At 37.5% G+C, this 20,211-nt stretch overlaps 1 protein-coding gene across 1 annotated transcript in view; it reads left to right on the forward strand.

The window, feature by feature from the left end:
- The window catches only part of LOC135685602 (activating signal cointegrator 1 complex subunit 3), a 32,655-nt gene extending 12,920 nt beyond the window's left edge, over positions 1-19,735 (forward strand). The window contains exons 14-32 of the mRNA XM_065201585.2: positions 285-404; positions 977-1,228; positions 2,089-2,265; positions 2,993-3,218; positions 4,352-4,605; positions 5,050-5,439; positions 5,966-6,051; positions 6,424-6,736; positions 7,155-7,418; positions 7,736-7,873; positions 8,786-9,039; positions 9,869-10,106; positions 10,569-10,703; positions 11,274-11,329; positions 13,867-14,035; positions 16,131-16,300; positions 17,265-17,379; positions 17,965-18,174; positions 18,676-19,735. Of these exons, the coding sequence (XP_065057657.2) occupies positions 285-404; positions 977-1,228; positions 2,089-2,265; positions 2,993-3,218; positions 4,352-4,605; positions 5,050-5,439; positions 5,966-6,051; positions 6,424-6,736; positions 7,155-7,418; positions 7,736-7,873; positions 8,786-9,039; positions 9,869-10,106; positions 10,569-10,703; positions 11,274-11,329; positions 13,867-14,035; positions 16,131-16,300; positions 17,265-17,379; positions 17,965-18,174; positions 18,676-18,978 (3,870 nt within the window). The 3' untranslated portion in view covers positions 18,979-19,735. The remainder of the gene's footprint in view (positions 1-284; positions 405-976; positions 1,229-2,088; positions 2,266-2,992; positions 3,219-4,351; positions 4,606-5,049; positions 5,440-5,965; positions 6,052-6,423; positions 6,737-7,154; positions 7,419-7,735; positions 7,874-8,785; positions 9,040-9,868; positions 10,107-10,568; positions 10,704-11,273; positions 11,330-13,866; positions 14,036-16,130; positions 16,301-17,264; positions 17,380-17,964; positions 18,175-18,675) is intronic.
- Positions 19,736-20,211: the final 476 nt, after the last annotated feature.

The raw sequence follows: 20,211 nt of genomic DNA on the forward strand, positions 1-20,211 counted from the left end.
TCGTTTGACAAAGTCTAAAGTGTCAGAATAAAAGCCCGAAAGCGCAATATTTGCCATGATGTTGATAAAAAATTCGATACCTATTAAGTGATGTGAATTTTGAATAACAAAGTTTCTATCGATATTTTTAGCATTTAGATGTATTTAGAGTTTGTTCCATAATATAGGCACAATACATTTATTCAGAAGTGGCCAAGGTGTACATTTAATTATTTATTATCATTATGATGTAATGTTCTATTATGGCGTAAATATTTTAACATTCAAACCTTTGAATGCGCTAGATATCCCTTGGAACTGTGACAAACGTAGATGAGGCTGTGCAGTGGCTTAGTTATACTTATCTTTACGTCCGCATGCACCTCAATTCATTGGCCTATGGAATAACGTACAAAGACAAGCAGGTTTGTTTTTGTTCATTTTTTATCATGTATAGGCTTTCTAAGACGTTATGAAATCCTACCTTAGTTCTTTTCCATATCAAGTAAAGGAACAAAATTACTTGAGCATTTCATTGTGCTCATGGAAATTCTTTTTTCATTTGCCATGTAAATGATTTTTGGTTTTTTTTACATATTAGCCCGTAATCCTTTTATCTACTTTGATATGATTCCTGATAGTTCCAAGAAATATGCACCAATTCAAAACTGCTCAAGATTTGCTATTTTCGCCAAAAATCAATAAAAGCTTAATTTTGAAAAAAAGCTCAATAAATGCAAATATACAAATATTTAAACAAACACCTGATAAAAATGTTTGTACAGGGTAACCTCTTTAACACGCAAGGTGCTGTTATCAACAAGGTCCCCTTTAGATTAAATGTTCACTTTTAAAAGCACGAATTCGCTTTAGTTTTCCAAATAGAATTGTTTTAATTTGTCACTAAAATGGATGAATCGTTTCTAGAATTTTGATATAAATTTTGAGTTGCTTGTCGTTGGTGATTATTCTTAATTTCTGGGCTATTTGCTTGTAGGAAGATCCATTGCTACATCAACATCGTACAGAATTGATAAAAGCAAAGGCAAAATTGCTTGATAAAGCCAAAATGATACGCTACGAGGAACACACTGGCTACTTGTACCCGACAGATCTTGGCAGAGTCGCGAGTAATTATTACATTAAATATGACACGGTTGAAGTTATCAATGAATTGTTTAAGGCTTACATCACGGAAGCTGATATTTTCGCTATGGTTTCCCATTCACAAGAGTTCCAACAAGTGAAGGTAGCTATTATTTAATTTCTTCGATCATGCCTGCTTTTAGATGTCATCAGAGTTTGATGTCTAACCTACGTTCTCGATATATCTTTGTTGCTCCCAAAATTGTGGCCCCCTCCTCCGTACAATATTGATTTGTTTTCTCAATACCTTAGTACAGCTTTAAGTGACAAATGTTTACCCTCAACTTCAATTTACCCTCAGCATCAAAACGAGGAAATTGAGCATAATTATAATGGGGGGTTTAAAATATTTTGGCAAGCAAGTGTTTAAAATATTTTGGCAAGGATTGTAGATCTGTGTCAGATGGGTTTATCATTACGTTTTCGGTCAATAGTAAGCTAATGTCTGGGCAAGTTTTTTTTGGTGAAGAACTCTAATAGATGTTAGTTATTCGTTTTAAATGGTCTTTTACTATTCCGCTTTTGTGTAATACACAGTGTGTATATCCGTGGGTACCCATTTTATGGAATAGTGAAAGTGGAATAAAGTATTTACTTGCCGTTGTTTTTATAGTTTATTAGTAAGTATGTGCAAGATGGCCGTTTTATACTAGCGTGGAAGGCAGCCTTAGCACTGATGCTATCGATTGGTGAAATTGGTTTTCAGATTAGGCGTTGCTGTTAAGGCAGCCTTAGTCAGTAATTTTCAACAATTTGTTTGTGGTTTCTGTGACTTTAGTTTGTTACAGATGATAGATAGTGTCCTGGATTGTAACTGACGACATGACAACAACTGGCCTTTTCTTGTCCTCAATTTTGTAAACAAGAGTAATCCTGTTGATGGTGCTTTTCGTCAATATTATCTATCGTCAACTAGCAAACCTTTCACAACAATGTTTATTCATTCAAATCAAACGTTTTCAGGTTCGCGAGGAAGAAATCCCAGAGCTGGAAAGGCTGCTGTCGGAATGCTGGTTAGGCCCTGTCAAAGGTGGAATTGAAAACGAATATGGCAAAGTTAACGTGCTCCTCCAGTCCTACATTTCAAAGTCATCCGTTGAGAGTTTTTCTCTTGTCTCGGATATGTCATACATTGCACAGGTATCTAGTATTATACTGATTCTCAGAATGTTTTTTTGGTTTTTTTATAGCTTTTAGTGTTTTGGGCACAGTGAAGTTGTGCGTATTAAAGAATGTCCTAGTCTTTCCGCTCGATGCGTCAAACACCTCGTGGTTTTTAGGCCTGGAATAACAGAGAGCTGGCGACTCTCTTCACTCTAAGTGAATGTTTGGTCATGGTAGTGATTCCAACCACACATCTTGTGATTTGTAGTCCACGACCAAAACTACCAAGTCAACATCACACCAGGCAACAATGGAGAGGCAGCAAGATAGGAGGGGTCTGCCTACCTCATCAGGCAGTTGGTGCAGTACAAGTGCAATTTGCCACTTCACCTGCATACACTGCCTCTTTCGTCGTTCCAGTGTCTTTTAAGTTCTTAAGGAGTTCGTGTTGATTAATATAGCCCATAAACACAAGAAAACACCATATTTTATAGATTTAAAAAATTGACAACTCAAATGCCTAAAACACAACGTAGTACAGAGCTGTTTATATTTTCAAAGTTTGCCTTCTTTAACGCAATGAATAGAAATAAATAGTCTCATTTGATAAATAACATGTCGACGTTCACTTGGGCCCCGCAAAAGCAAACTAATAGTCGTAGTGATTTTCCTGATTTTAGTCGACTTTCTAATATCTTTGTGAACAATTGCCTTACCATCAATTTTTACGACTTTTTGTTTGATTTCTTACATCCTGTCACAGAACTGTACCCGAATCTGCAGAGCTTTGTTCGAGATGGCCCTTAAGAAAGGCTGGCCTGCTATGACACACAAATTGCTGAAGCTCAGCAAGGTGGTTGATAAACAGATTTGGGACTTTGAGCATCCGCTTCGTCAATTCGAGGGAATGACGTTTGAGATTTTGCAGAAACTTGAAGCGAAGAAATTAACAATTGATCGAATGAGGGACATGGACGCAAAAGAAATCGGTATTGTGAAATTCCTGATCGTTACTTTTTGTTATTTCTCTTTAGATGATAGTTGTATTCACATTCTCATTGTGAGATCGAATGTCAATAGTTAAACTTTTTTCTCTAATTGATGTTTTAGATTCTACTTTGTTTAAGTTCTTTTCTTGACTCTGACATTTGCTTTATTTTTTATTCTGAAGAGGCTTATTTTCTAATCTTCTTTGCTTTTATCTGGAATCAAGGTTTTGGATTAATCTGGATTTAAAAGATTCTGTTTAGATTATATTGTCTTGAGCCATCTGTCAATCTGTCGATCAACATTTGGCCAATCAATACCTCTTACGTAATACAGCTAAGGCTGCGTTTACGCGATGCCGGGAAACTTTTGATCCGGGTATCCTTATTCGGAAAGGCTTTCCGTTTACACGAATACTGGGCTATCCGTACGAAAATTGATTCGCTTAGCCGTATAACTTTTGATCCGTCTAGCTAGACGATCTTAAAGTTATCTGGCATCGTGTAAACGGGCTATCCGGATAAGTTTTCTTCGGAAGCTGAAATTTTGGCGCAAAGCTTCGCTTTTTGCAAAAGCTTCGCTTACTTCGCTTGATAGCATATTACTATCTGTTGTTGATTAGAACACTTTGCGTAAGTTTTGGCAAAGTTCTGGCAGAGTATGCACTTAGTGGGGAAGTTCTTTCAATGGTATTGTAGTACCAGAAGAATGGATTGAAAACTTGCGAATATGCAAAGAGAGTTTGAACAGAAGCCGTTCATTGAGAAAAATCTGGTTAATCCGTACTCGTGTGAACGGGAAGTCTATCCGTATCAAGAGTTGTACGGCACTTTGTAAACGCGATCTATCCGTATAACTTTTTATCCGGATCAAAAATTATCCGGTATCGTGTATACGCAGCCTAGGACGCTTATTGGTTGGGCAGTAGTTGATTGACAGATGACTTAAGTCGCTCTAATATCAGTCGATTGCCTTTAATACTCCTTTTTTGTTAATATAGTGTGAAATATCTTAAATGGGTAATTGTAACTATCTAAATTTCTATGTGGTCTCCATAATTAGCTCTTGTGATTATTTATATTGATATCAAATATTTAACATATTTAGGTGTAAAACGTTATAACCCAAATTTCAGGACTTCTTGTTCATCATGTTAAAATGGGTGGAAAGATCAAGGCAATGGTGAACCAGTTCCCTACGGTATCAATTGGCTCTAATATTCAACCTATAACTAGGACAGTACTCCGTGTAAGGCTCATGATTGTAGCGGATTTCGTATGGAACGACAAGGTACACGGAACAGTGCACGAACCATGGTGGATTTGGGTGGAGGATCCTGATAATGATCATATTTATCATTCAGAGTATTTCATGCTAATGAGAGATCAGGTATGTTTTGCATCGTATAGCTTTTTTCATTTAAAGGACATTTTTCTAATCCAATATAACGTGCCTTTTTTACGTATTCTGTTTCATTTCCGTGTTTGTTTCGTTGATAAATTAATTCATTTCCAAGTTAACAAAAGCCTGCCTCACTACTCTTAAAACCACTTTTAAAATGCCTGCCTCACTCTCTGCTATTCCGTTTTTTCGTTTTTATCTTTTTGTAAGTGGGATACTTGTTTCTCAAACATAAACAATTGTGCGAGTTTCAGGTCTTGTGGTTAGGTTGTAAGAACATTCACGTCCATTTTCCTGTGAAACAGTCACAGATAAAATTGAAATGAAATAATGCCTACCAAAGCCTTGACATAATTTTGACATAAGTCAGAAGTTAAGTTAAATTACAGCCAATGTGTACCTCCCGTTATTAATATCTGCTTTTTCTTTCAGGTGAAATCAAAAGAGCCCCAATACTTAGTATTCACAATTCCAATCTTTGAGCCACTACCAACCCAGTACTTCATACGAATGGTTTCTGATAGATGGCTAGGCGCTGAGGCCGTTTGCGCTGTGAGTTTTAAGCACCTGATTCTTCCGGAGAAGCATCCACCCCACACAGAATTGCTGCCTCTTCATCCATTGCCAGTTACTGTGCTTAAGGATCCCCAGCTAGAAATGCTATATAAATTCAGTCACTTCAATCCAGTACAGACGCAGATATTCCATACAATGTATTACACAGATCACAATGTCCTTCTTGGTGCTCCTACGGGTAGTGGCAAAACTGTAGCTGCAGAGCTGGCCATGTTCAGGACTTTTAGAGAATACCCTGGTACAAAGGTAAGTCCCTCTATGTTTCAAAATGGCATAGTCAACCCATATTTAAAAGCCGTAGGTGGCAAACGGTCAAGAATAGTGGATATGCGCTTTCTAACTATGTGCTGATCAGGTTCAAAGTGATACTGTGCAATGTACAACTCCAACCCTGCATTTCGGTTTCTTCTTTTCTAAAAGTGTTTTAAAATCCTTTTGATTGGAATTTATTGAGCTGTTCTAGCTATTTTTAGGGTTAGGGTAGCTGACTACAGACCCAAGGGTCCATGATTCGAGTCCCTGACATGACCAAACTTTCTTAATGCGATCACCAGGCAACTGTTAGCCAAATCGATAAGTTGCTTGATGATCGCATTAAGCGTGAAACTCAGAGTTACAACTGAGAACCGTCCTATTCTTTACACGAAATGACGTATAGTGAAAGATGCATGTGTAATGAAAATTGATATCGAAATATTCTATCAGGTTAAAGATTTAGAAAAAGTGATGTATGTCAAAGTTATTGTCATGCTAAAACCGTATTCTATTGCAGGCAGTATATATTGCTCCATTAAAAGCTCTTGTAAAGGAAAGAATAGATGACTGGAAAAAGCGGCTAGAAAAAAAGCTTGGGAAAAAGTAAGTTGAGAACTTCTGATCTTAACTATGTTATAAGGCGACACTCCCTACTATTTATACAAGTATATCTAGGAACTTTTTTTCAAAACTCAGCTGAATAACTTTAAGTTTCCTCAATTAGGTATATCAATAGATTTTAGATGGTATTGAGCAAAAATTGCAGGCTGTGTACTCTTGATTGATCTGTTCACCAGCTTACACCTAAGAGTTATAGTTTGACATGCCAAGAAGTTTGTTTTTACATTTTGCTTTTTGTCAGGGCATAGTTTTAATCTATAAGTGCTTAGCAAACGACATTCCTGATTTTGTTCACTAGTCTTTGCAGATTGGTCTTTTTCACATTTCAACTGCCTCCTTTTCATTTGTGTATAGGGTTGTAGAACTCACGGGTGACGTCACACCAGACACAAGAGCTATTGCTAATGCCGATGTAATCGTCACAACCCCAGAGAAGTGGGACGGAGTGAGTCGTAGCTGGCAGACTCGTAGCTATGTCAAAGGCGTCTCGCTACTTGTCATTGATGAAATCCACTTGCTGGGCGATGAGCGTGGTCCTGTTTTGGAAGTCATTGTATCCAGAACCAACTTCATTGCATCGCATACGTCTAAAAAAATGCGTATAGTGGGTTTGTCAACAGCACTTGCAAACGCCAGAGATCTAGCAGATTGGCTTGGTATTGAAAATGTGAGAGTTTTTATTTTGATCTGTTTTGAAATAGTTGAAATTAAAATTTATTTTGTAACGAGTTGTGGCGAGACTGTTAGGACTGTGCATAGGATGCCGTTAAGAGTTCCAGCTCGCGTGGTCATGAAGAATCTTTGCTGAGAGGTTTTTACTTGTCACCAAGTAACCTGAGAGAAAACAATGAAATAAATGCAAAATCAATGAAATATCCTAAAAATTGCTTAAGATACGGCCAATGAAAGATTTGAAGCTTGTTTAAAGATTGCTGCTATTTTTGCTTTGTTCTGTAAATCATAAAGTGAGACCAAGTTAAAGAGATTTGATGGGGAAAGAGTCTGTGCTCTTGTGGCAATATCTCGGCCAATTTGTAACACATTTCATATATAGTGTTATTTCACTGTGTTGTGGTCTTTCCAAGGTTGGTCTTTTCAATTTCCGTCCATCGGTACGGCCTGTGCCCCTTCAAGTGCACATCGCTGGGTTTCCTGGCAAGCACTACTGCCCTCGTATGGCAACAATGAACAAACCGGCCTTCAAAGCGATCAAGACACATTCTCCCGATAAACCAGTTTTGATTTTTGTGTCTTCAAGAAGGCAGACGAGGCTGACTGCATTGGACCTGATTGCCTATCTAGCTGGGGATGATAATCCAAAACAGTGGCTTCACATGGCAGAGGAAGAGGTTAGTTTACCAATACTTTGCATGTCTTAATCACCGAAATCACTGACTTTAGAATTCGCAATTCACTTTGGTAGTGCTTCTTCTAGAGCCCCAAAAACAGAAATGTGCAAGAATGTGATTCCAAAGGACAAGGAAGTGTGTACTTTGACAGGGAAGTGTGTACTTCTGTTTGCTTCTGTGAGTAGCTAGCGAGCGATCGAAGCAGTATTTTGCAAGAGGTGCATTTACTTCGCTAGAACTTATTTATAAATATCCAGTAGGTTCGTTTTTTTCGCATATTTTGGATAATTAAAGTTGTACTCCCAATTTATTTATAGATGATGAACTTAGTAAGCTGTGTTCGTGATCAGAACCTCAAGCTAACATTGTCATTTGGAATTGGGTTACATCATGCTGGTCTCCATGAAAAGGACAGGGCAATTTCCGAAGAGCTGTTTGAAAACCAAAAAATCCAGGTAACTTTGTAGATCACTGTGTTTAATGTTCACAATGTTTTCTCCGTTTAAGAGAACAGGGAAAGAAATCTCCAATAAAGCTTTCCGCATTACCCTCTACCACGTGTCTACCCTTGATCTTACAAACTTATTTTCTTTTACCGAAAATAGCAACTGATCCCTGAGCTAGATTGATGAACCAATCTAGGGCTGACTATAGTGGGTATCATACAGCAGTGTACTTGACAATATAACACAAAGCTACACCATGGGTTTACTCGAAAAATATTAATGAACTTCACATATATCGTATTTAGTTCATTTGCTTTCTATCACGTTAACACTAATTAATTTTTTATAGAACTATTAATGTCTTTTGCATTTTTTGCTCTGAAATTCTACACTCCTAGGAAAATGGCTTTGAAAAAAGCAACTATTTTACAACATACTAAAAGCTTTTTCGTCTGACACTTCTCAGAGCATAAAACGTCAGAATAAGGGTCGGAAAGAACACGATGAAAAATATATACCCAGTTGTGGGTCGAAATAGGCCAATCAGAAAAACGCAAGCACAAGACCGGTATAGTTGACCAATCAGTGCCCCGACTCCTAGGAAAGCTTTTCCCCAACAAATGTTTTTGCTTTTAGATTTGTTTCAATTTACCCCAAACAAAGTGATCAATTTTCTTGAAAATTAGAAACTTTTAAATCCAAAATGAAATGATTTTTTTTTCTTTTTCGTCCATTCTAATATTTTTTCAGGTTCTTGTTGCAACAAGTACCTTGGCGTGAGGAGTTTTTGTTTTTTGTTTTTAGATTTGTTTCAAGGTACCCTGAACAAAGTAATCAATTTTCTTGAACATAAAAAACATCCAAATTTAAATGTATTTCTTTTCTTTCCTTTTACTGATTTAATTTACTGATTTCTTTCAGGTTCTTGTTGCAACAAGTACCTTGGCATGGGGTGTCAATTTTCCTGCACATCTTGTGATAGTAAAAGGCACCGAATTCTTCGATGGCAAAACGCACCGCTATGTTGATTTTCCAATTACAGATGTTCTTCAAATGATTGGAAGAGCAGGAAGACCCCAGTTTGATGATCAGGGAATCGCTTCCATTTTTGTCCAAGAAGAGAAAAAGCATTTTTACAAAAAGTTTTTGTATGAGCCGTTTCCTGTTGAGTCGAGGTGAGCTTAACTCTACTTTGTTAAGTACAACCTGAAAGGGAATTGTGGTTTTTGAAGAAATAATGATATAGAACTGGTTGCAATCATGCTAATTTTGGTGGTCTGCGAAGGTCAATTTAATTTTTTTGCCACAAAAATTTGTAAACACAACTGGTTGATCTTCGCAGTGAATGAAGATTGGAGTTTCTTATGTTTCTATATTTTCCATTATTGATTTGGAAATTTCCATCAACGTTTTGAAAAATACGGTCTCTATGTTATCTCTAAGGTAAAAATCTATGCAATCCAAAGGAAAACAGTTGCTAGAATTGAATGCTAGGTGTTTAATATATTGCTACGTCGATAGCAAAGGCAACACATTCATTACACCTAATTTGTGCTTTGTAATATGCAGCAGGGCAGCTTTGTAATGTACTAAGTCGTTGCTGCCAGCTTCTCTCTTAATGCAATCTTCAGGCAATACTCAGAGTTAGAAAACACCTCAACCTTTTCTCTGAATGAAATTTCGGCCTATTTACATTCCTCAAATTTTTCATTGTATCTTTTTAGTAGAAGTTTCGTTTTTTTTCAATAAAAGAAAGAAAGAAAAGTTTAAGCACTAAATTCCGCTTTTTTAAATTCTAATCAAGTTATGCATCGACCTTCCTTAAAACTACTACATCGTTGGATAACTTCCATCGAACCACAGCTGTGGAGCCGTGATATCTTCTTGACCCTTAGCAAATTGAGCTTGAAACTCAGAGAAGGTGCATACTTTGTATAGATCCATTTATTTTGCGTGTGCCAGTGATTTTCTTGAGCCCCTATTCACACGATTCTGTCTTTCAAGTTTGGTAGATGTCCTTGCTGACCACTTGAACGCCGAGGTCGTTGCTGGGACAATAACATCAAAGCAAGATGCAATGGACTATCTCACGTGGACCTACTTCTTCAGACGGCTTATGATGAATCCTACGTACTACACCCTGGTTGATACGTCACAAGGCGCCATCAACGAATATCTGTCCAATTTAGTGCAAACATCTACCTGCGAATTAGCGAGGTCTTTCTGCATTGAAGTCGCAGAGGTGATTATTCCTTTACTTTTGTATTTCCCGCCTGTTATCTCTGCATTTTCTGTATTCTTAAACCCTGAAAATACTTTAACTTCGATCTTTCCATTCGTCCTGATATTAGCATGGTGAGTGGCGTCGCCACGGGTTGGATTCGGGTGGACATGTCCACCCCAGTTTTCCCAGGAGTCGATTTTCTAATTTCTCGAAATCCATTGAAATCTTTGGGGGGGGGGGCTGAGTTGGGCCGATCAGATCGATTTCGATTTTTGCACTGGCAAAAAAGCCACCGTTGTGAAAATACAAAATAGATAAGAAAATACTAAAAAAGGATTTTCCAAGAGTCTGAAGTGCCTGGCCGAGAAAATTTGTTTTTGTCCACCCCAGTTTTTTTGAGCTGGCGACGCCATTGATCATGGTTGGTTTTATTTCCATCATTCTCGTGCAATTTGATTACGAAATTCCCCTGTCATTTAGGATGAAAGAACCATTGAAACAACAACACTTGGAAGAATTTCCTCTTACTATTATTTGTCACATGAAACGTTGCGGCTGTTCAGGTCAAGACTTGCACCTTCAAATACTGTCGAAGAATTACTGAAAGTGTTGTCCGTAAGTACATTTGATATGATTACCCCACTCTATAACTGCATTTATTTGTCTTTGATTGGTTTAGTTCTATTATGATTTGAGATTTCTGTGTCGTTTATTTCTTTAATGAAAGTCAGACCTGGTATGCAGCAGAAAGTCATACATCTCGAAGAGATTTCTTCCATGAACTTGTTGGATTATAACAAATAATATAAGTGGAAGTTATAAATGAGACCATGAATGGTAACTTCTCACTCGAATAACAATTTTTGTTTCTCCAGAATATAGTATCAACTAATGTTTTCAACTAATGTTTTCAATAAATTGATAAGAACAACTCTCTTTTCCAAAATCACTTCCTGTTCATTTTGGAACTGACAGTAGCCTGTTTTTATTGGAATGTTCAGTTGAAGCCTGTTGCTCCAGACTACCATTTTACACTGAGGTTTAAAGCTGTTTAGTGATCTTGGATTCAGTAGTAAGCCCGTCACAAACATTATAAACAAGGTTGGAAGTAACCCATATATCAGTCTACTACAATAACGTTCAATTACATTCTATTCTATGCATTGTTTTCTTAATATTTTCTAGGATGCTTTAGAATATACGAATTTACCTGTGAGACACAATGAAGATCAATTGAATCGGTAAATAAATGCTGTACAATACACCCTTTTTATAGGAGCTAAATATTTTTGCTGCGGTGCTATATTTTTATTTTTAGATAATTTGAGGCTCAGGTGGTCTGAATTTTGCTGGTCCCCTTTGAACTTGTTCCTATAAGACCGATACGCTGTTGGGATATAAGTGGATACAAGTCCAACCTTCAAACGAAATGTTTTGAAGATGTTTTTATCTCGAACATTTTTGCCTGAAGAACGTTAGACAGAAGATTTCAGTGATGACATTTTTCAATCTTGATGATAATGGGATAAACCATGGATGGGTTACCGGAACTTAGCCTCTTCTGGCTTTATTAATATTGGCTTTGTCTAACATGATATTCTATCGAGTGATTCTTGAAAAAAAGCCGCAGCTGTCTGCCCTTGCTCGAGTAGCGTAATGATCTAAGAGTATCGAATCCTTTATTACTTAAGCCGCTCATACACGGTCAGATTTTGTCGAATTCGATTATGTCGAATATAGTTTTGCTTCAGTTTTGTCGAATCGAATGCCTCTTTTACACGATCAGATTTTGTCGAATAAATAACAGTCAAACACCTCAATTTTGTGTACAAAATTAAGAAGCAGGCTGCTTCAGCTGCCAGAGTTATAGATAGCACTGGCTTGAAAAGATTAAGAAATAAGAGGCGAAACCGTACAAAATGGACAAAGAATGGCTGAAAGATCGTCCTGTGAAAGACTACATGAAGTACATGAGAATTCAGCAATGAATAATGCTGTTTCTTCGTTTTTGGCTGAAATTTGACTGCGCTAATTCCATGCTTTCTTTAAAATGATTGTAAACAAATTGAAACAATACGGAACATGGCAATTCGGATGACGTAGCAGCGTGGATGAGATAAAATGTACTTCATTCACTTTTCCGTTTGTCGAATGGAATAGAACACGTTCGATTCTTGGTCGTGGTAATCAAATTCGGCAAAATCTGATCGCGTAAGAGGGGCATTATCCATTTAGACCACGTTTACACGGTAGCGGATCAAAAAGGTTGCGGATCAAAATTTACCGCACCCTCCCGTCTACATTGTAGCGGATCAAAAGTGTTGCGGATTACCCTCCCATCTACACGGTAGCCGATCGAATTGGATATTTCTATTGCGCCTGCGCACCAAAAGCCCGCCAAATCTCTGTGTCACGTTGTTTCTCATCACCAGTTAGGCTATCCAAGATTTTCTGAGATTCTCTGTGGTTTCTTTCAACGTCAGCACTTCAAAATGCCACCAAAGAAGCAACCAGCCAACTTCAATGGTAAAGATAAAAGCTTTTCGTGGACGGACACTGGAAACTGCGCACATGATAAGAATTGTTATTGACTACAAAGCCTTCAAAAGCCAGTTAGGCCTAGACTGGGAAAAAGTCAAAAGCAAGTATGAAAAAATCGCAATACGGTGCCAAGAAGCATACCCAAAAAAGAGAATTGATGCGGATCACTTGCGTCTACACGACGCGGTGCACAAAACACAAAACTAGTTTGCTTTCGTAGCAGGATCAAAATTGATGCGGATAGCGGCGCAAAAGTGTATCGGATCACTTGAGGGTCGTGTAAACGGGAGGCTGATCCGCATTATTGTTCCAAGCTCATTTCTCAAAAATGATCCGCTACCGTGTAAACGGGGTCTTAGACCTGTGTTAGTTTTGCTTGTGGAAGGTGGTTTGAATAGGCCTCTAAACCAGTGACATACTTAGACCTGCCAGATTTGAAAGTGTCGAAGGACAGGGGGTCCCTATTTGTGCTGTTGGGTGTTTTTGCTCATCAACCAATAGGCAGATGATTACCAAACAATTTTACAGACTAGTTTCACTGAAACTAGTTTTACTGTATAACACTCAAAGTAATGCCCCTGTAAGGAGTCAAGTCCGACAGCAGTGGAAGCAACGGGAGCCCGTCTATCCTTTTCTCCCTTTTTGCTCTGCGGATCTCTACTTTTGATCTCGACTCTTAAGAGACTCCGGTAACCATATTACCCTACTCCAAACCAGCTGCTTCGTTGGCATCGCACCCTGTCCCTTTTATGGGGACAGTCTAACAGGAGGTATTGGATGGGTAAGGTATGTGTCTTATAAACCCCGCTACCTTCAGCCAAATTTCATTGTAGGTTACCTTTTCTTATGGTCTTTCGCTACTGACCTAGTTTGAATCGACGGAAATATCTTTGGAAATCCCCTTTGGAAAATCCCTTAGGTAAAAACATTGTCTAAGAGAATAATAGGTTCTTTGAAGCCAGCTCAAAACTCACCCTAGAATCTCACTAGAATAACTTTCTTAGCAGCAATGATTGAACATATCTACTTTCTTAACATTACTAACAACCTTCCTTGATATTCTCCTTGTGTTTTCCGTTAAGGCCATGAGGTTGGAACGTACTGACTTGGAGCTATGTGCTTGTTGATCGCTTGCTTACTTGAAGCCATGAACTGTATATGTCCAAACCTTATTTCGAAATATGAAAAGATTTATATGTTAAAGGTGGTAAATGCTACATCTTTTGTTTGGTTGTAGTGATCTTGCAGCCAAAGTACCATTGCCTGTGGACGAATATTCATTGGATAGCCCTCACACGAAAACCCATTTACTGTTTCAAGCTCATTTCTCGCGAATACCGCTCCCAATCGCTGATTACCTTACCGACACGAAATCTGTGCTTGATCAAGCCATTCGAATCTTACAGGTAAGTATCTGGGCTTTTTACTTGTACTTACCATTCAAGGATTGTGGCATGTTTCAAAGCTGCTAAAAATATATGTTATTGATGCTTGTTTGAATGTAATTGGAAGAACCGTAAGGATGTCTGCAATGTAGCAGGCTTTCAAATAAGGTTTCATAGCAAGCCCGATGCCATGAGAAACTTTCTGCGCCCCCCCCCCCCCCAAAGATCCCTTCTGGCCTGGGGCCTGTTTCTTTAACAAAGCTCTATTCAATTACGGCGACTGACTAAATAGAAAGGTTAAAATTAGCCCTGATTTGCCTTGGGGCTTGGATTCAGTGTTTTGTTAAGTAATTTTTTGAACTTAAACAAACATAATAGTTAAACTAACTAGTTAAAACTAGTTCAAAACTACTAACTTATTAGTTAAAAAGTAACTGGGACGGCATACCTGTAAGCAAAAAACCAACAATTTTGGATGGCGGTTTTTATTTAAAGACCTTCATATGTATTTTTATGTTCGCAATGCAAGAGTTGCCTGACACAAGCCTTTTTGAGCATGCGTACTCTAGCACGGTTGGCGGTCGGTGATATCCTGTGATTGTTACTATAATCCGATCGGTCGTGCTGGTCGAGCGCTAAACGCTTTCACACATTTGCCTGAAGATGACGTATCGCCATTCTAAGAAATAAAAAAGGTTATTTTAGCATTTTCACAACCATTTAGCGACATCATTTCAACTTCCTATTTTTCTCTCATTTCAAACAGATCAGAAAACACCATATCAACTTCCTTTTCGTGTCTTGTAGCCCATTCTCCTTCCATGCTGTCCATTTTGAAACAACATATGAGCGTTTTATATAGAGGAAAATGTAACTTAATCATTACCAAGATTTCATATTGTGTTGGAGAGTGAATTCATACCCCGATTGATTTGCGTAAATAGCGAATATTCACATTCTTTCGTACGTTTTTCGGGTGCTTAAATGTTCCCTGCTATTACTTCTCACAATTTTTTTAGAGCGTAGCCCGGTAGTGTGTGGCATCATTTAATATTTTTGAAGCATGTAAAGACATGTTTTAAGTAAATTCGAAGATTCGGTCTACAGGTTTAGTTTTAGCAAATAGGTACAGAAATAAAACAAACTGTGGTTATATTAAATAACTAGATTCTCAGCTTTCGAGTATTTCAATTGTAAACAAATGCAAAATAGGATTAACTTGGAGGAAGGTGATCAACATGAGCAACCGAGCCGGCTGAATATGAACGACAATGACGACGAAGGACTGAGCCCGATTTTCGAGACTCTTTGCGGTAGGATATGGAAATCACAAGACAGTTTTTGCAAGCTGAAATCCTTCGCCATCGCCCTCACTTATTTCATTTTTTATGGAAATTTAACTCTGTTATTTTTATATCTATTTTTTAATATCGACTTTCTATTTTCAACATTTATTCTACTGTCTGGAAATTGTTTTGTGGTCAAAGTCGCCCTAGTGTAATAAGCCCCGCGAGTATTTTGTCACGGGGGATACCAGGTAAATTGGACGTATTGCCAAAAAGAGAACTCAAGACTGACTTGGCTCGGGACGGAAAGGGTGTGAGGAAATGCAACAATGTTCGTTTCAGTCGATTTTTGAAATTTTTCGCAAGGGACAGTTTTCATCGAGCTTGTTACACATGAATGTTACAATCTTATTTACGATGGTCTTAATTTCTTGCAAGTGTCGGTATGGGAAAGAGTAAACTAGGTTTGTGTAAATTTGGTGTTCACTATTTAGGATCTCTCCGCTTGTAGATGCTTGTGTGCCATTTTGTTGTTGTGCTTTCAAAGCCAGCGTGATCGTTTTTGAGTCGCTTTCAAGCAGGGTATAAATTATTTGAGTGTTAGAGAAATAGCCGATTGGTTCTTGGCTCTCACGACAAATGAAATGAAATTTGTATTTGCAACGTGCATAATTTGCGATTTCGCAAAATTGATAGCCATCTTCGTTGACGGCAGACATGCGGTCAATCATGTCCTATGTAATACAACGAGGCCGACAGCCCGCCCCTTGTACCCCCTACCCGCAGCCGCATTTTTCCTGTTTCCTGATTATGATGATGATCCATTTCAGGCAATGATCGATGTTTCTGCTGACCAAGGCTGGCTTGCCAATGTGTTGCATATAATAACGATCATTCAAATGGTGAACCAAGGAAGATGGCACACCGATTGCCCGCTCTTGCAGTTACCCGCCATTGACCAGGACCTGTTGGATCGATTCAAAATCAGAACCAAAAATGGGTAATTTTTGTCGATACGTTTATTCAGAAAATGAAAAGGAATGTTTTTTTATTGCAATGAACATGCAGTCTGTACATACAGTACGGTTTGAAGCCTCAAAAGGCGCAAGATAAGGGTTCCTCTTTCGATCCTAGTCGTAGCATTGCTCAGGTTTCATTTTTGGGAAAAAACTTCCTCTATGCTTTTATTTTATAATCTTCATCCTTTCTTAACTGAATCACGAACTAGTAACGCCAAACATCATTGGTTGTAGGCCATAGTATCTGCGATTGTTCTTTCTGTGATAATCTTTTGGCTGTTATCTTGAATTTCTGCTCGTAATTCAAGATGGATTCTGAAATTTGGAATATCCATAATACAGTCTTTAAGGCATATGTTTTATCAAAGGCAACATGGAATTTTCATCTTTCCTTATTAATGTTCTCAGTTACAAACTTCTAGTGGGTTTTTACTTTGCATTGTCGGCTTAAACTTCCTACAGCTGTGCGTTTCCGCACGTACAGTATATCGTGTATAGTATATCACTATCTATGTACGTTCATGAATGTGTCTCTGCGTATAACCTTGATTCTGTTCATAAAACCGAGGTCATTTGTCAATTTTAGCTTTTCAATAGGATGAAACTTTATGCCTTTTGCAAAAGGAGTGTACACAGACATAACTGGATTGATCAATACTTTATGCTTTAAACCTAAATTCGGCTTAGAATGCAGTCTTTCACCAAATTTAAAAGAAAGCCACAGCCTACTAAATTACCAACAAGTATTAGGAGAGCTATCAACGAATTAGGCTTTGAGCAATTCTCAGGGATGTTACTCCTTCCCATACTCATCGGTAATTTAAACCCAGCTCATTCTTACCTACTTTGTATGTATATACATCATTATTTGTTTATCATTAATGCTCGTCCAATCCAACTCTGTTCCTCAAATATATTTGCGCTTGTTCTTCTTGTGATTATTAGAGGACCGCCAGTGCTAATCGATGGAATACCTGAACTTATGGATCTTTGTGAACATGGCAAAAAGCCTTTGCAAACGATGCTAAAAGAGGTCCTGAATGACAACGAGATTGAACAGGTAATGAATCTTTTGCGCCTTTTTCCTGAGGAATCGTCATCATTATCATTTTCATCATCTTTGTTGACACCATCTGTATCATTATCCATTTTTCATCAACTGTCATTATTTATATTATTAACCGTTTTCCAATGTTAAGCAACCGTATTTTTTACCGTGTTATACTGCCAAATAGTTTGTGACACATATGGGGTACAATTTACGTCAACCAACACTGTTTGGTCCCATTGTAAAATCAGAACTACAATCTCTTTCATAAGAATAATTTTGAAACAATACAAGCCTTGAAATCGATCAAAAGTTAAGGACAAATAAAGAACAAGCTGAGGCTAAGATTCTATCAAATGTAATTTTGAACAATTTAGTCAAATCTACTTAAAAAAATTCCATCTCAAAAATAGAACACCCTAGATGCAAGATTAGAACATCCCCCTAGAACACTCTTCCTAGCAACTCCACTGTCTACACCCTTTATTTAAGAACATATTAAGAACTTCAATTTACTGGTTCTTATAAAAAATACTGTAAGTAGTAAGATGTTTTATAAATGGTTACAACGTTTGTACTTTTCTCTTTTTACTAAAGATATTTAAACTGGTTACCAATTTACCGTTACTGAATCTGCGGCTGTCCGTCAGTGGTATCTGGGCAGGTGAGAATGGTGGAAAGAGATTGACAAAGAAAGTGGACACTGAATCCGAGGCTCCAAGTCATTTAAGGGAATGGATGGAAGTTCACGCTGACCAAGAGTATATTTTACAGGTCGATTGCAATAGATTACAGATAAATAATAAGGTAATGTGCTATTCCTGGAATTGATATTTTTCCTTTTCCTTTTGGTTAGTTTATTATTCATTGTGAGGAAAAATAATGAAAATGGTTGCTTGGTGGCTACACGATTTATTGTGATTTTGTTGTTGTTGCTTTTGCTCTTTTTAAGGATCCCTATTTTAAATTCTTTTGTGTATAAAATTAGCAATGCTGCCTGGAATAATTAATTGTGTACTTCTGCATATGAAGTCAACTTCTGTGCATATCTTTAGTTTACGGTAATATGCAGTTTTTGAAGATAAAAGGCTATTCGGCTTTCACAACTGTTGTGAAAACCATTTCTTTATGCCTCACTTTATTTCTTTGAAATTTCTTTGAGTTTGTTTCAAGTGTTGCGTCTGCACAATAGTGTTGAAAACTGTTGAAGCACAAGAGCTTATAACACCGAACTTGAAAATAACACAGAAATTGCTTCGTAAAATGCTATTTTGTGTGATTTCAAGCTGTTGTCTTTCACTTCAATAGCGTCAAGAATTTAAAGCCTACACACCTAAGTTTCCAAAGGTGAAAGATGAGGGATGGATTCTTGTTCTTGGCGAGATTAACTCTGGTGATGTCATAGCTCTCAAGAGAGTGGGACTGGTGAGGAGGCATCAAAAGGTATCTTTGGCATTTTACACCCCCGAAGAACTTGGCAGGAAGATATACACATTGTATATCATGAGCGACTGTTATTTAGGCCTAGATCAACAGTATGACATCCACTTAGAAGTTATTGATGCTGATTTGTCAGCCCAGATAAACACTGATGATATTTTAGATGACTAGGAGTAAATTAATCAGAATTATTTAATGATGAATCACGATGATAATGAATTAACACGTCAGATTATAGAATCAATCTTCTTTTTAATTATGGATTATTTGAAAAGCATAACCACCCTTCATACTTTGATTTCCCCATAATAAATTTCCGTTATTTTTATAGGTATTCATTACCACCACCAAATATAACCTGCTCTTACTGCAATAGAATGTATACAGTAAAAAAAGAAAAGTGATTCAAAAATATCGCCTTTAATAGACGGTTTTCAGGGATACAAAGCGACATTTTGATAAATGCAACTAAGTTGCTCCTTAGCTCATTTGAACGTATACAGAACTTGAAATTTTAGGCAAATACAATTCTTCTATGTAACGTATTTTAGCTCTTAAAAGGTTAAAAAAGTAGTAAGTATCGAAGGTCTAATATCCAGGCTTACTGTTTCCCCCATCACGACTGATAATGTTTGCTCCAGTTTATTCAGAAACAGTAAAGGTTTACGTTGCCCATCAACTTATCCGTTGAAAGCAATAACACTGTCCTACCTATTTAGGTAACCTATCAAATATTTGCCTGTTTTCAATTGGAAACAATAATTTATTATCTGGAAAAATAAAAATTTAAACATTCCAGGGAATCTGGTCAAATATTTTATTGAATTAATCTTTAGACCAATGTTGGTGAATCAAACAAGTAAATATGATAATGATTTTGATGATTTCTAGTTCTGTAATAAGTCAACAAAATTGTCAAGCTTTTAAATTTGTTTAACTCTGTAGAACCCTCCTCCACATGCGCACTAATGTTTTCTTCAAACAGCTCGTGTTATACTACACTTTATCAATAGGATAAAACCAAAAATATAACAGAGCTCATGACCCTTTTCAACTTGAGTTGAGACTGAAGCAGCCTTTCCACTAGCCCTTGTTAAAACAAAAACGGGTTAAAAGTTATCCGTTTTTAAAGTGAGTCAATGGAAATTATTTTGATTGTATGGGGCAGCATGAAAAATGAACGAAGACACGATATCCGCCTAACCGCGTCTAATTTGCGTCACTTTCCGCCTAAGCGCGCCATTTTGCTCCGATATGTGTTGAAAATGGTTTTCTTACAATATACGTAATCGCGGCGATGCCGTTAATTTAGACAAAATCCGCGTAAACGCGAAACTTTTATTGACCCACCATTATGTATGCCGATTAGTTTTTTGCAGGCATTAGCTTTACGCGCAACAGCAT

Source organism: Rhopilema esculentum, chromosome 15 (genome assembly GCF_057945365.1).
Source record: "Rhopilema esculentum isolate cy_ngs chromosome 15, ASM5794536v1, whole genome shotgun sequence".
In the NCBI taxonomy this organism is placed as follows: domain Eukaryota; kingdom Metazoa; phylum Cnidaria; class Scyphozoa; order Rhizostomeae; family Rhizostomatidae; genus Rhopilema; species Rhopilema esculentum.